The 13,892-nt window shown below is 55.9% G+C and overlaps 2 protein-coding genes across 7 annotated transcripts in view; one reads left to right on the plus strand and one right to left on the minus strand.

The window, feature by feature from the left end:
• The first annotated feature begins 37 nt into the window (after positions 1–37).
• On the plus strand, positions 38–9,904 carry ZNF276 (zinc finger protein 276). 2 transcript variants are annotated; one of them, XM_064160151.1, is made up of 11 exons: positions 38–266; positions 1,680–1,989; positions 2,576–2,628; positions 3,334–3,825; positions 4,750–4,828; positions 5,989–6,069; positions 6,324–6,434; positions 6,507–6,582; positions 7,425–7,542; positions 8,108–8,207; positions 8,622–9,904. In XM_064160151.1, the coding sequence occupies exons 1-11, from the start codon at positions 53–55 to the stop codon at positions 8,905–8,907; spliced, it is 1,920 nt and encodes a 639-aa protein (XP_064016221.1). In that variant the 5' UTR covers positions 38–52; the 3' UTR covers positions 8,908–9,904. The 2 variants fall into 2 exon arrangements, with proteins under 2 accessions (XP_064016221.1, XP_064016222.1); XM_064160152.1 differs by lacking the exon at positions 38–266 and adding an exon at positions 279–718.
• FANCA (FA complementation group A) overlaps positions 9,357–13,892 on the minus strand; it is a 44,338-nt gene continuing 39,802 nt past the window's right edge. For 4 of the 5 annotated variants that reach the window (XM_064160145.1, XM_064160146.1, XM_064160144.1 and 1 more), the window contains 6 exons: positions 13,385–13,447; positions 12,496–12,601; positions 12,033–12,108; positions 11,224–11,380; positions 10,446–10,538; positions 9,357–9,621 (listed from right to left, as the gene is read on the minus strand). In XM_064160145.1, the coding sequence (XP_064016215.1) occupies positions 9,514–9,621; positions 10,446–10,538; positions 11,224–11,380; positions 12,033–12,108; positions 12,496–12,601; positions 13,385–13,447 (603 nt within the window). In that variant the 3' untranslated portion in view covers positions 9,357–9,513. Of the gene's footprint in view, positions 9,622–10,445; positions 10,539–11,223; positions 11,381–12,032; positions 12,109–12,495; positions 12,602–13,384; positions 13,448–13,892 lie in introns of those variants that run through there. The other variant, XM_064160147.1, reaches the window with a different exon arrangement.

Here is a 13,892-nt window from a genome sequence, read left to right on the forward strand (position 1 = left end):
GGGGGCGCTTCCCCGGGGTGAGGCGCGCCGGGCCGGGCCCGCGGCGGCGGCGATGAAGCGCGATCGGCGCGGCCGGTTCCTGGCGGCCGCTGGCGGCTCCGGAGCGGCTGCGGCGGCGGCGACCGAGCCCCGAAGACGGCTCGCTACGGCCCCTCGTGGCAACGAGGCGGCGGCGGCCCAGCCTGAGCCACCCGCGGGGTGGGCCCCGGCGGCTGCAGCCGCTGCCTGGACACGGCCCGCCGCACTCGGATCGGCTCCCGAGGCAGGTGAGATCCGGGCGGGAGCTGGGTGATGAGGCCGGAGTCGGTGCTGCGGAGCCTCGGTGCGGGAGCGGAGCGGGGTCGCGGCCTGGTGCCGGGAAGGCTTGGTGCGGAGCGGGAGGGTGGTCACAGCCCGCCGCCGATGTAAGGGTCTGGCAGCCCTCGTGGGCTGCTTCTCCCGGGGAGACGGAGCCGCTGCAGCGGCGGACCGGGCAGTGGACGCTGGTTGTATAGCCCATACCCCACGAACGCGACTTCCTGCTGGTGAGGCAGCCACCGGCATGGACAACGGGTGGGTTCTTGGTTCGGCCGAGACTCTGCTACGGTTCCCGGGGCGCCGCGCTAGCAGCGGAGGTCGAGCAGTGGGTCTGTCCGGTTGCACGGCACGGATTGCCTAGCTTGCATGGAGGGGCTTCAACTCCGAAGAGCTGAAGCTGCCGGTGCCACTAAGTGGCGAGGTGAGGAGGGGTCTCGTCCTCCGGTGCTCTGCCGGTGCTTGGCCCCGGTTTTGAGACAGCCGGTAACGGGGCGCTGCGCTGGCAGCAGGAGTTAAAGTTCAATCACCCAGCGGTACAGTGCCGAGTGTCCAAAGATAAGCTGACGATAGCAGAGGATCCGCTCACACAGTGGCAGCACTCCCACATCCCCACCAGCGCCCCCAGATACTCGCCCCACGTGTGTCACCTCTCTTGCCTCTGTCCCCACCAGCGTCCAACAGACCCCAAATCACTCTGAGGGGTGGCTGTGTCATTTTGGCGGTGGTTGGGGGGCTGCAGGCAGGACCCTGCTCCCTCCCCATCCCAGACAGATGAACACATCTGGGAAAGGGCTGCAGAGAGGAGTTTCCCTAGAGAGGGAAAATCGTGGTGCAGCAGAGGGATGGATGGTGGCTCTGCAGGGAAGGGATGTGATGGAGGTAGCCACAGGGCAAGAGAGCAGGAGGTGTGTGACCCCGGAGCAGGAGACGCGTCGCGTCCCGCTCCGCGGATCCGTGCTTGGCCTGCCTGTGTCCGCAGCGTCCTGTCCCACCGCAGGGGCTCATCGTGGGGGCCGGCCAGGGGGTATCAAAGGAGCTAAGGGAGCTGGGGTGGCTGGGCTGAGGGACACAAGAAGCAGCTGTAGATGCTCCAGAGGGAAGGGAGAAGAGCTAGCTGAGACGAGGGGTGGTGGCAGAAGCACTCCTGTGCTTGGGCGAGCTGTTGAGTTCCTCTGCTGGGGCAGTGTGGCAGAAAGGCTGAGTTTGGAGTCAGACAGTTGTGGGTCTGCAAGTGGGGTTGACAGGGAGGCTCCCGTTCTTCCTGCCTGGCTTTTCTGGGCAAAGCCGGGGGGCTTCAGGGGCAGCTTGGGCTGAGGGAACATCTCCCGGTGCCGCCTGCGGCAGGCACCGAGCGGCTGCGTTCCGCCTTTCTCCTCCGCCAGGGATCGGCAGAGCGCTGAGCACCGGCTACTGCCGCCTCTGCCACGGGAAGTTCTCCTCCCGGAGCCTGCGCAATGCCTTTGGGAAGGTGCCGGTGATGGGGGAGAACTCGGAGAAGCAGCGGCGTGCGGATCAGGTCTTCTTCGCCGACTTCCAGCGGCTGGTCGGTGTGGCGGTGCGGCAGGACCCGGCGCTGCCCCAGTTTGTCTGCAAGAAATGTCACGCCCAGTTCTACAAGTGCCGCAGCGTCCTCAGGACCTTCATCCAGAGGGTCAACGCCTCCCCCACCGGGCACCTGAAGTCAAAAGGAAAGTAAGTGGTGATTCCTTCTTCCTTGGGGCTGGGAGGTTGTCACTGTTCAGTTCTGTGCCAGTCTCTCCCAGAAGGACATTGAGGTTCTGGAGCAGGTCCAGACAAGCGCAGTGACACTGGTGAAGGGTCTAAGAGCACAGGTCTCGGGAGGAGCAGCTGAGGGAACAGCTGGGGTTGTTCAGCCTGGAGAGAAGGAGGCTGAGGGGAGACCTTCTGGCTCTCTGCCACTCCCTGAAAGGAGGTCAGAACCAGGTGGGGTCAGTTTCTTCTCCCAAGGAACAAGCAATAAAACAAGAGGAAACAGCCTCAAATTGCTCCAGGGGAAGTTTAGGTTGAACACGAGGAACAAATTCTTCCCCTTGAGGGTTGTCAAGGCCTGCTCCAGGCTGCCCCAGGCAGTGGTGAAGGCTTCATCCCTGGAGAGGTTTCAAAGCCATGGAGATGCTGAGCTAGCAGTGCTGGGTTAACAGTTGAACGTGATGTTCTTAAAGGTCTTTTCCACCCAAACCAGTTCTCTGATTCCACACTTTGCTTCATGGTCCCTCTGTAACCCCCAAGACTCCCCTGAGGTGTTCTGTCCTTGCAGGAGTGGCGCAGCACCAGCCCAGCTGGGTGCCGAAGGAGATGCCTCTTGCCTGGGTGAGTGCTCACTCCTGGCTGCTTTGCTTTCTCTCTCAATGGTACCATCAGTGAAGCGCTGGCTTTTATGGTCACCAAGGAGCTTTTATGGTCACCAAGGAGCTTTTATGGTCACCAAGGAACAATCACCCAACCAGGTGGTTCCTGCATCCCTCAGCACCATGCCCTGATCGGGCTGGTCATGGTTCCCCTTCCTCCTCCCTCCAGCTCCCCAGGAAGGTCCTCGCTGGCACCCACCACCCCAAGCTCAGCCCAGCAGGTGCAGCAATGTGAAGAGCAGGTGAAGTGGGGCTGGGTGGCAGTGCCAGGCTTGTCCCAGCCTGCATCAGGCACTGGGGGGCAATCAGAAGCAAATTTTCAGCTATGCCCCCACTTTCACTTGTGAAAGTAATGGCACTGACTGCCTCTGCCCCAGTCCCTCCAGGTGCAGTGCCTTTAAGGTGGCTCCCACCTGCTTTCTGGTGCTGAAGTTCCTTCCTGTCTGGGGAGTGGATCCCTCCTGTCCCCAGTGCAGGAGTGGGGTCTCTCCTCTCCTTGTCCCTGTCCCAGGTGGAGACCAGGTCCCTCTGTCCCTAATTCCAGCACAGAAGCAGAACCCTCTTTGCCCCCATCCCAGGTGGCGAGCAGGTCCCTCCTGTCCCTCCTCCTGTCCAGCTGTGCCCTGGGCCACCCTAGTGGTCTGACTTCCTTTCCTCCCTGGGCCAGTGGACCTGATCACCTCGAGCCCACAGTGCCTGCACAGCCTGGTGATGTGGACGCACAGCCACGCCAGCAGCTGCCCGTCGGTGCCCAGCCTGCAGAGCGTCCTCTCCTCCGAGTACTGCGGCATCATCCGCGCCGTCTGGGGCTGCGCCGAGGGCCACGACTACGTCATGGACACGGACTCGGACTGCAGCACCGTGCTGCTGGACAAGGCCTTGGCGGGCAAACGGGAGCAGGGCACGGCACGGCGCTTGACGGACAACGGGGCAGACAATGCCGAGGCTGTTCCCGCTCCCAAACCCCAGCATGCTCCAGGAAGGACCCCTCCTTGCCAGCAGCCTGCAAACAAAGGGGCAGCCTCGGTGCCACCCGCTGTGGAGGCTGAGCCGCCGCTGCCACAGGACAGGGATTCATCTCACTTGCAGCTGGAGAGCGTGGCTGCCTTACAGGAGAAGGTTCGGTCGCAGCCTGAGCCACCACTGAGCAGTGCTGCAGGTAAAGGATTTGCCTTCTGATCTTCTCCAGGCTTCTGGGGAAGGGTGAGGAGCTGGGGAGCTGGCCTGGAGAATGATGGTAGGGCTGGGACCATTCTTCAGACTCATGCTCACCTGGGGAGCAACTGGAGAATCCTTTCAAAGGGATTGGAGCCTTTGGCTGACCACATCACAGAATCCCAGCATGCAGGGGGTTGGAAGTGACCTCTGGAGATCATCTAGTCCAAGAGCCCTGCTAAAACAGGGTCACCCACAACAGGTTACCCAGGATCACAACATCCAGGTGGGTTTGGAATCTCTCTAGAGAAGGAGACTCCACAACCTCTCTGGACAGCCTGCTCCAGGGCTCCAGCACCATCACTGCAGAATTTTATGCCGCACACACAGAGCTGCTCTGCTGGTGCCTGCAGAGCAACCTCTGGCTCTCCAAGTACCACATTTGTCAGACGTTTTTTGCTGCTTAACCCAAACCCCCTCTGTGCTCTGGGAAGCAGGGTTCTCCCACCCAGCTGCAGGCAATGCCCACCAGCCCTTCTGGTGGGCCAAGACAACCGGGGTTTGCTGCTGAACTCTTCCAAGTGTCATTTCTGGATGAGCTATTTAACATCAGGTTTGAGTTACAGAGGTTGGGCCATGTGTAGCTCGCAGGAGAAGTCCACTACAGGCAGGGAAATGGCAGCTGAAAGGAATCTCTCCCTTACAGAGCAGGGTCAGGGAGGAAACAGAAAGTGGTTCTGTCCCTGGGCACAGTGTCTCCAAGCCCAGTGAGCCACGTCTGGTTTGAGCAGTGGTTTATTCATCATGGAACACACATTTTCCCACAGCCTGAAGCACCCCAGAGTGGTTGGTTCCTCAGCAGCTGTCTCTGCTGGCCTCTTTTCCCTGCTTTTCCTTGTAACACAGCCTGTTCTCCTTCCTTCCCTAGGCCAGTTGAGTGGGAAGCAGGTTCCTTCTGCAACGGCGCATGAGCGGGTAAAAGACGAGTTCAGTGACCTTTCTGAGGGGTGAGAGAAGAGTGGGTTTCAAACAGCCTAAATGTCTTCTTTGCCAGTATGAATGACCCACCTCAGGGAGCTCTCATCTCCAAGAGTCACCTGGCCTTCCAGGGCCTGTCCTGGAGCTGCTGCAGAGCTCCCTTCCTCCTCACTGCCTCTCCTGGGGGTGAGGCTTGTACACGTTGTGTGTGTTTGCACACGCGTGTGCTCACCCTCTTTGCCGCCTGCTTCCAGCAAACCTGGTCCTCTTTTGTTCCCTTCTCTACTCTGGGGAGGTGGCAGTGGAGGCTTGATGGGTCTGGTGGGGTGATAGAGCTGCTGCCCCTACGCTGGGTGGGTTGTCCAGAAGTCCTGCTCCTGGGAGCAATTCCTATGGTGGCTGCTTCACGCTGGGACTCTGAAAGAGCTGTTGGTGTGGGGATGCTCTTGGAAAAATCAGCTTGATGGCTCGTGGGGAGAGCAGGAGGGGCCTGGCAGCTTACAGTTCATGATCAGGGAAGACTTTGATTTGATCACAACTCAAAATGATCAGACTTGGCACATAATCACCATTTGACTTGGCCAGATCAGGAGTTAAGATTTGCCTCAACCCTTCAAGTGTCAGCATTCAAAAGTGAGGCTTGTAAACAGTGCATCGGCGAGTCCAGTACCACGGCAAGCACAGAGGAACTCTGGTGTTAGCTGCATCTGTCACCCTAAAAGGGCTGCAACAATTCACTGTCTGTTCCCTGGCTTTGGAATTAATTGCTCCTTGTGCAGCTCAGGAGGAAAAAATAAAGCCTAAACCTCTGTGGCTGCTGCCTGTGTGTGGGGTACACAGAATGATCTACAGCTTAATTAACCTGCGCCAGACAATCCTGTCACATCCTTGCTCTACAAAATCGCATTTCCCAGTATGGGGAGTGTCAGCAGCTTCCCTCAGCAGTGCTTCATCTTTTCTGAGCTGTTATTATTTCTCCTGGCAGCAGTTTGATGATTCTTGCAGAGATCTAGTCCAAAAAAAGACCTAGTTTTGCTCTTTGCCGCGTTTGCTCAGGATGATTGTGGGGGAGGAGAACACTCAGAGCCTCACCTGCCGAGGCTCCCGTGCTGGGGGTGCAGATGGATGTGCTGGGAGCAAGCAAAACGTGCTGGTGATGGGTTGGTAACAGGCATCTTCTCTCTCTCAGGGACTTCCTGAGCGATGATGAAAATGAGAAGAGAAATGTGCAATCTTCAGATGACTCCTTTGAGCCTTACCCTGAAAAGAAGTAAGGGGCTCGCCACGGGTAGATAGTTGTCCTTTAGGGCCTTGGTTCCCTCCCTGTGCCCTCCCCAGGCTCCCCTTTGGGTTGAAGCTGGGCCACATCCCTCCTCAGGCCTGGCACCGACTCCCTTAGCGTGGCTCACATGCTTTGCTGGGTCCAGGGTTGGCCTAAGCTATCAACACTCAGGGATCATTTAGGTGGGAGAACAAAAAGACCAAGATCAAGTATGAAACCTCTGTCCTTGTTCCTTCTTGGAGGGTTTCTAGCAAGAAAAGCGATGGCAAAAAACACAAGAAGGCAGAAGAGCCCAAAATAAGGAAGAAGCCAGGGCCAAAGCCAGGCTGGAAAAAAAAAATCAAGTGTGAAAGGTAAGGAGGAGCTGGGGGCAACTGGGCAGCCCCCACCCCAGCACGCAGGCTGACCTGGCCTCTGCTTTGCAGGGAGGAGCTGCCAACCATTTACAAGTGTCCTTACCAGGGCTGCACAGCTGTCTACAGGGGGGCAGATGGCATGAAGGTGAGTTGAGGGGGGTCACTCCTGCCCCAGACCTGGAGCTTTGAGTGTTACAGAGCTGTATCCACAAGGAGAGGATCCCTGGCAGGTTGAAGCCACCTCGTTGCTCTGCAGCAGACGGTGAGATGCTGAGCAGAGAAACTGCAGAGAGTTTGAGGTGTTGTGTGCTCCAGGAGCTGCTCTGGCTCCTCGTGCTCCCCCTGCTCTGGGATTTTGCTGCTGGCTTGCAGTGGCACTCAGGGCAAGCTCTGCTGTGTCCTGTTCCAGCCCCTGCTGCTGGGGTAGATTTGAGTGCATGTCTGTGGTTTTTCACAGTGAAAATTCATAGAATCATAAAATCACAGAATTAGTTTGGTTGGGAAAGACCTTAAAGGCCATCAAGTCCAACCATGAATCCAGCACTGCCACATCATCATTAAGCCATGTCCCTCAGCACCATATCCACATGGCTTTGAAACTCCTCCAGGGATGGAAACTCCACCAATGCCCTGGGCAGCCTGGGTCAGGCCTTGACAACCCTCAAGCAGAAGAAATTGTTCCATGTTCAACCTAAACCTCCCCTGGAGCAATTTGAGGCTGTTTCCTCTTGGGAGAAGAGGAACCTTTCCTTGGGAAAAGAGACCAACCCCCACCTGGCTCCAGCCTTCTTCCAGGGATTTGTAGAGCCAGAAGGTCTCCCCTCAGCCTCTTTTTCTCCAGGCTGCATGGCCCCAGCTCCTTTAGCTGCTCTTCACAAGACTTGTGCTCTAGACCTGAGCTGATGCATGATCTTGCCAAGATCATTTTTTGGGGAGGATGCAGGTGTTTTCATCCCAGCAGTCGGAAACTGTATCCTTTCTTTACAGAAACACATCAAAGAGCATCACGAGGAGGTTCGGGAGAGGCCTTGTCCTCACCCTGGCTGCAACAAGGTGTTCATGATTGACCGGTACCTACAGCGCCACATCAAACTCATCCATACAGGTGGGTCCAGGTCCTGCAAACACCTGACAGGGCCCTCTGTGTGGTGCAGAACAGTCTCCCCTGCTGTACAGAGACTTTGGGTGAGGAGATGATAGCAGGGCAGGTGTGTTCAGATGCATAATCCATGATCTGCTGCAACCTGACAACAGCCCTCCTGTAAGTGGTTCACCTACGCCTGCAGCCAACCATCTATCATCTGTTGCTCTAAAAGTTACACTCTACACCTGGAGAGTAGTTAAAATCTTTAGCAGCCTGAAGGGATCCAAAGCAGGTTTCTGTGCTGGTGGTCTGTCAGAAGGGGAGGATGTTGTTATGGAGGGAGAATTAATTAAGGAAAGATGGTATTTTTCCAAAATTAGTAGTGTTTGTTAATTTTGATATTCACAACTCTTGTCACCCCTGACCACTAGTTTTAATAATAATGGGTTCTTCACGTGGTCACACCAACTTTACACAGATGATAAACCTCTAGCCATGGAGGACATGGTGACCCCACCAGTAGGCCTGTGTGCATTTCTTGTGCTCAAGCCAGCAGCAGCACTAAGCCTCTCTTTTCCTGCCACAGAGGTACGGAATTACATCTGTGATGAATGTGGGCAGACCTTCAAGCAACGCAAACACCTCTCAGTCCACCAGATGCGGCACTCGGGAGCAAAGCCCCTCCAGTAAGTGCTCACCAACCATTCACCCGTGGCTAAGAGCAGGACCAGTGACATGCTGAGCTCTCACCATTGCTGTCCTCACAGAGAAACTCTGTGATACAAACCCTGAATCCCTTTAGATGTTCATCCAGCTGTAGAGCTTCCTGTGGGTATGGTACTTTCTTGTCTCCTTCTGCTCATGTTGCTCTTCAGAGTAGCTGAATGCTCAGCTGCAGGCCTGAGGAGGAGAATCACGTAGCTGGGGGTTGTAGGAGATGCTGCGAGTAGTTGCAGCTAGAGGTGGCTGTAGGAGATGCCGCAAGCAAGCAGTGCTGAGGCTGCAGTTGTCTTCTCAGGGTCTCACTCAGCACGACAGAGCTGAATAAGGCCGCGGCAGTGGCTTCAGGCTGGGAGCTGAGCTCCTGCCTTGCCTTTCAGGTGCGAGATCTGCGGGTTCCAGTGCCGCCAGCGTGCGTCCCTCAAGTACCACATGACCAAACACAAAGCCGAGACGGAGCTGGAGTTCGCCTGCGACCAGTGCGGGAAGCGCTTCGAGAAGGCCCACAACCTTAATGTCCACATGTCCATGGTACACCCTCTGACCCAGACTCAGGACAAAGCCAAGCCGCTGGAGCCGGAGCCCATTCTCCTCCTCAATCCTTCAGGGACTTCTGAGAGCCAGGAAGTAAAGTCAGAAGTGACGGCGCAGCAGGAGCCCACCTGAGGGGGCAGCAAGTAGGGAGAGGCTGGCCCAGCCCAGCCCAGTAGAACCCACATGGCAGAGTGGAGATTCTTTTCAATCTTCCTTTTAGTCTCCCAAAGAACTCGGTGGAATTAGCTTCAGCTTGCTCAGACAAAAACAAAGCTTGTCCTCATGCTGTGATTCTCCATGCTCACGTCTGGTCCAGCGGTGTTGTACTCAGTCAGTCTAACCCCGGAGGCAGCAGGGGGCTGGCAGCAGCACCCCGGCCTGCTCTCCCCCACCTCTTTGTCCTGCCCACGCACACGGTTGTGGGTCACAACCGCTCCCTGCCCACGCAGGCTGGTGCTGCCTGTACCCTGCCCTTGCGGGCAGCGGGTGCAGAGGGTGCAGAGGCCAAGGGAGCAACGTTCAGCAGCGTTTTGGCTGGAGGGGAGGAAATGATGAATTCCCAAAGTGAGTCCAGACCGAGATTTGTAACCTACTTTTTATTGTAACGAGAGCTTCATGGTTATGCTTGTAATAAATTATTTACTAAGTACTTTGAAAGGAGCAGCCCTGCTGGCAAAGGTGGTACCTTGTCTGTCCCGTCTGCCACCCTCAGTGGGTCCTGCTGTGCCCACTGGGCACTCAGAAGAGGATCAGCTCTTCGTCCAGCTCCATGGCTGTGGAAGGTCTTGAGAAGTGCACAAGAGTGGCTGCCAGCTCTGCATCAAGTTTTTCACATGTGGCCAGGAGCTGGGAAGAGAGGGGAGGTAGCCTGTGTTAGACCTTGTGTTGTCTCAGCGTGAGTTAGAATAGAACCGTAACATCGTTAAGGTTGGAGAAGACCTCTGAGATCATCAGGGCCAACTTGTCAGCCTAACACTACCATAGCCACTAAGCCATGTCCACAAACTCATGACTGCATGGGTTTTTTGAACACCTCCCCAGGGATGGTGACTCCACAACCTCCCTGGGCAGCCTGTTCCAATGCCTGACCACTCTCAGTAAATAAACTTTTCCTAATGTCCAATCTAAACCTCTTCTGGTGCAGCTTCAGGCCCTTTCCTTTTGCCTTATCATTTGTTCCTTGAGAGAAGAGGCCGACCCCCACCTGCCTATAACCTCCTTTCAGGAGTTGTTGAGAGCACAGTAAAGGCAACTGGGGCAAGACCAAAGCTTTTGTCACAGGGAAAGAGCAGTGCTGTTGATTTGTGCACTGGAATCATTTATGTTGTAAAAGACTTTTCAGACCATCAAGCCCAACCATTAATGGTGAATAACAGGGTCTCCTGGCCGGTAGCACAGTGCTGGTGGGGAACTTCCAACACGCACCACGGTGCTGCGCTTGGCATTTCCCCCAGCAGGAAGCGCTGGGTGAGAGCTGGGTTTGATGTCGCTGAAATGGACAGGGGAGGACGTGGCTGTGGCGCTGGCTGAGCAGCAGGTGTCTCCCGCCGCCTTGGAAACGAGAAGTGTGTCATCGATAAGGCCTGAGTACAGAGCTGGTGCCCAACAGAGGGAGAAGCAGCACTTCCAGCTCTCACCCACTGGCACAAGAGGGAACAGTCTCAACACACCGGTTGGATGCTTGTGAAGCTCTGGGCATGGCACCGCGGGATCGCACCAAGCAGGAACCGCCGGGCCGTGGAGATCACTTCCAAGGGATCCCCCTGGAGAACAGGGAGAAGAGACAGAGCCCATCAAAACCAAACACAGCTTCACCTTCAGCTCAGTTCCTGCCTCCAAATTTAACATAGGAACCACTTTGTGGCACCTAGGGGTTGTTCACAGGTCAGTTGAGTCGCTGGGTCCAGGACCACGTCCACCTGGAGCTCCTGGACAAGTAAAGACAGTGGTGAGGAGGTTTTGGGCAGCAGCAGCAGCACAGCAGTGCCAGCTGCTTCTCTCAGTGCCAGGGTGTGAGCTAGGTGCCTGCAAAGGCAGCTCTGTACAGGACGATGGAACAAGTGGCAGGAGAAGGGATAAATAGTAAGAATCATGGAATGGTTTTGGATAGAAGAGACCTTTAAGATCATGGACTCCAACCATGAATGCAGCACTACATCATGCTCCTCAACAGCCACATCTCTGTGACTTTGAGACAGCACCACCCTCAGCAACCTGGGCCAGGCCTTAACAACCCTCAAGGGGAGGGAATTTTTCCTCACGTCCAGCCTAAACCTCCCCTGGGGTAACCTGAGACCATTTGCCCCTGTCCTATGGCTTGTTCCTTGGGAGAAGAGACTGACCCCCACCTGGCTCAAATCTTCTTTCAGGGAATTGCAGAGCCAGAAGGTCTCCACAGGTACAAGATTCAGTTACAGGAGGAGACCAGAGAGACTGAGCTCCACTCACATGCTCCGTGGGCTCTGGGCTTTGTGCTGTTTGGTCAGGCTGGGGCAGGTCTTTCCCCTCCACGAAGAGCTGCAGCAGCTGGATGTACAGATCAAGTGCCATGTAGAGGAAGCTCTGTTCTCTGGTGAGCAGCTCATGGTGAAAGCCAGGGGTGAGGCTAGAGGAGGTCACACACCATGTCACAGAATTCCCACATCCCAGCATGGTGAGGGTTGGAAGGAACCTCTGAAGATCGTTCAGTCCAACCCCCTGCTAAAGCAGGGTCACCTGCAGTGGGTTGCCCACGATCACAACATCCAGGCAGGTTTGCAATCTCCAGAGGAGGAGATTCCACAACCTCTCTGGGCAGCCTGCTCCAGGACTCCAGCACCCTCACGGCAAAGAAGACTCTCCTCATGTTTAAGAGGAACTTCTTGTTGGGTTAGCAATAGTTCCCCGTGGGCTCACAAACCAACAGGAGGTAAGTGCAGCTGGTGCTGTCACCATTGTCCATTTTACAAGTCTCATTGTGTGCAGGGCCACCCCACTGCTGGGAGCAGGACAGCTGAGGACGCTCCTGCTTGGAGCCCAAAGCTGGAGGGAACTTCTAGTGAAAGACACAGAGCTCCTGAAATAGCAACCCAGCCCTGAGGAGGCATTCTGCCCTGCACAGCTGAGGCCAGCAGTGCTGCTACCTCTGTGACAGCAGATTTGTCATCAGTTATTCTTCCAGCTGCAGGTGTCCCTGCTCACTGCAGGAGCTTTGGACTCTTTCCCACCCAAACCATTCCCTCCTGAACACCTGCCTTCCAAGCCCAGCGTGATGTTACCTGTAGAAGGCAAGAGGCAGGAGCCGGCTGTGACGTTCCGAGGCTGCCCTGCGCAGGATGTGAGATTTCCCAGGGTCTGCAGTGGACAGGGAGAAGCACTGAGCACCTCCGGTGGTGCTCCCCCCACCCTGCACGCCTCCACAGCAGCACAGGGGCTGCAGGTGCCCTCCAGCCCGCAATAAACAGCAGTGCTTGGGCATGGTGACCACCGAGCCAAGCGAGCTGTCCCCTCTGAGGCTTTACCAGAGGGAACGACACCAAGCGTTGGCCATCCTGCCCATCAGCTGGGTCACCACACTGCAGGGGAGGAGCAGGATGTTCTCAGCTTTCACTCCACCAAAGGCTTTTTGTGCTTACAAAGGCCCATCGGTTCCAGTTCTTACAGGTACATCCAGCAATCAAAGCCATGGGGCATCACCAAACCTCACCTCTCCACCCTTGAGGCGGGACAGGACTTGCTCACCTCGCTCTGCTGGGTGGAAGAGAGGTGGCCAGGACACACTTCTGTCTTCCAGGCACTGCAAGATCTCCAGGGACCATTCCAGAGCTGTCTGAAAGTGCACTCCCTCCTGTATGTCAGAAAGGACAGGTCTCATTTGTCTCAGGCTGTAGCTGGGTCAGAGCAGAATGGAGCCCTTCGTGCCGGGATCCCTGCATGGCCTGGGTGGGCATTTTTGAAGCTCAGCTAGTCCAGCCCTGCTGCAGTCAGCAGGGACATCTGCAACTAGAGCAGGCTGCTCAGAGCCCCAAACAGCCTGACCAGGGCATGGGGCTTCTCCCACCTCTCTGGGCAACCTTGGACAGTATCTCACCACCCTCAGTGTCAAAAATGTCTTCCTTCTATCCAGTCTTAATCTCCCTCCTTTAGTTTAAACCATCGCCCCTTGTCCTGTCACAACAGCCCCTGCTAGAAAGTCTGTCTTTGTCTTTCTCAGCAGCCCCTTTGAGCACAGAAAGGCCACACAAGAAGGTCTCTCACACTCCAGCCCAAAGAAAAAATGTCACCTAAGAAGCAGGAGATGCTGCATAAAGGCTCAGAGAGAGAAGAGAGAAGGATCCTGCACGACCTGGGAGGTGGGAAGTCTGAAGAGGGAACTGAACAGAGCAAGTCATTCAGGAAGAGAAATAAAGGCTGCCCTGGTGCAGGGGAGGTAACAGCTGCAGGAGAGCACAGGTTTAATCTGATAGGAAGAGAAGGGCTTTGAGCAGGCTCTGTCTGGGGTGCTGCTAATCCCCTCCTTCTGGCAGAGCAAGCCAGCAGCCTTCACTGGAGCAGCAGAGAGCACTGTAGGCAGCAAGCAGCAGATCAGACACACTCAGTGTCACGAGAATTCCCTCGGGGCTGAGCTTACCTTCGGTGCTATTTTTGCCGAGACGAGATCCATGAGGGACAAGAAGAGCAGGGACACAAGAAGCTGCCAGGGAAAGAGACCTGCTGTTAGTTCTGGCTCCGGTGGTGCCTCAGCACTTGTGCTCTCCTAGCAGGAGGTAACATTTCACTGAGTACATTCCCAGGATCGACCTGGATGAACTGAGAGTTCTGCTGCTCCTCCCAGGTGAAGGCAGCATTTTGGAAGCATTATTCCTTGCTTCTGAGGGTGAATTCCATGCCCAACTCACTGTTCTTAAAGCAAATCAGGCATCAGGTAATAACTTTTCCCACACACAAGGAAAACCAAGTTGCCACAGGTGTAAACCTGGAGGAGAGCTGATGTTGGTTCACAGCCAGTATTCCACCAGCAGATGCTGTGCAGCATCTCCTCTCCACATCAGAATCCTGCCCTGGCACATGCTGGTTAAGGCTTTTATGGATCCAACACACAAATCAAAGGATGTGGTGGCTTTGTGATCCTGGGAAGT

The sequence above is a fragment of the Pogoniulus pusillus genome, chromosome 20 (genome assembly GCF_015220805.1).
Source record: "Pogoniulus pusillus isolate bPogPus1 chromosome 20, bPogPus1.pri, whole genome shotgun sequence".
Classification (NCBI taxonomy): domain Eukaryota; kingdom Metazoa; phylum Chordata; class Aves; order Piciformes; family Lybiidae; genus Pogoniulus; species Pogoniulus pusillus.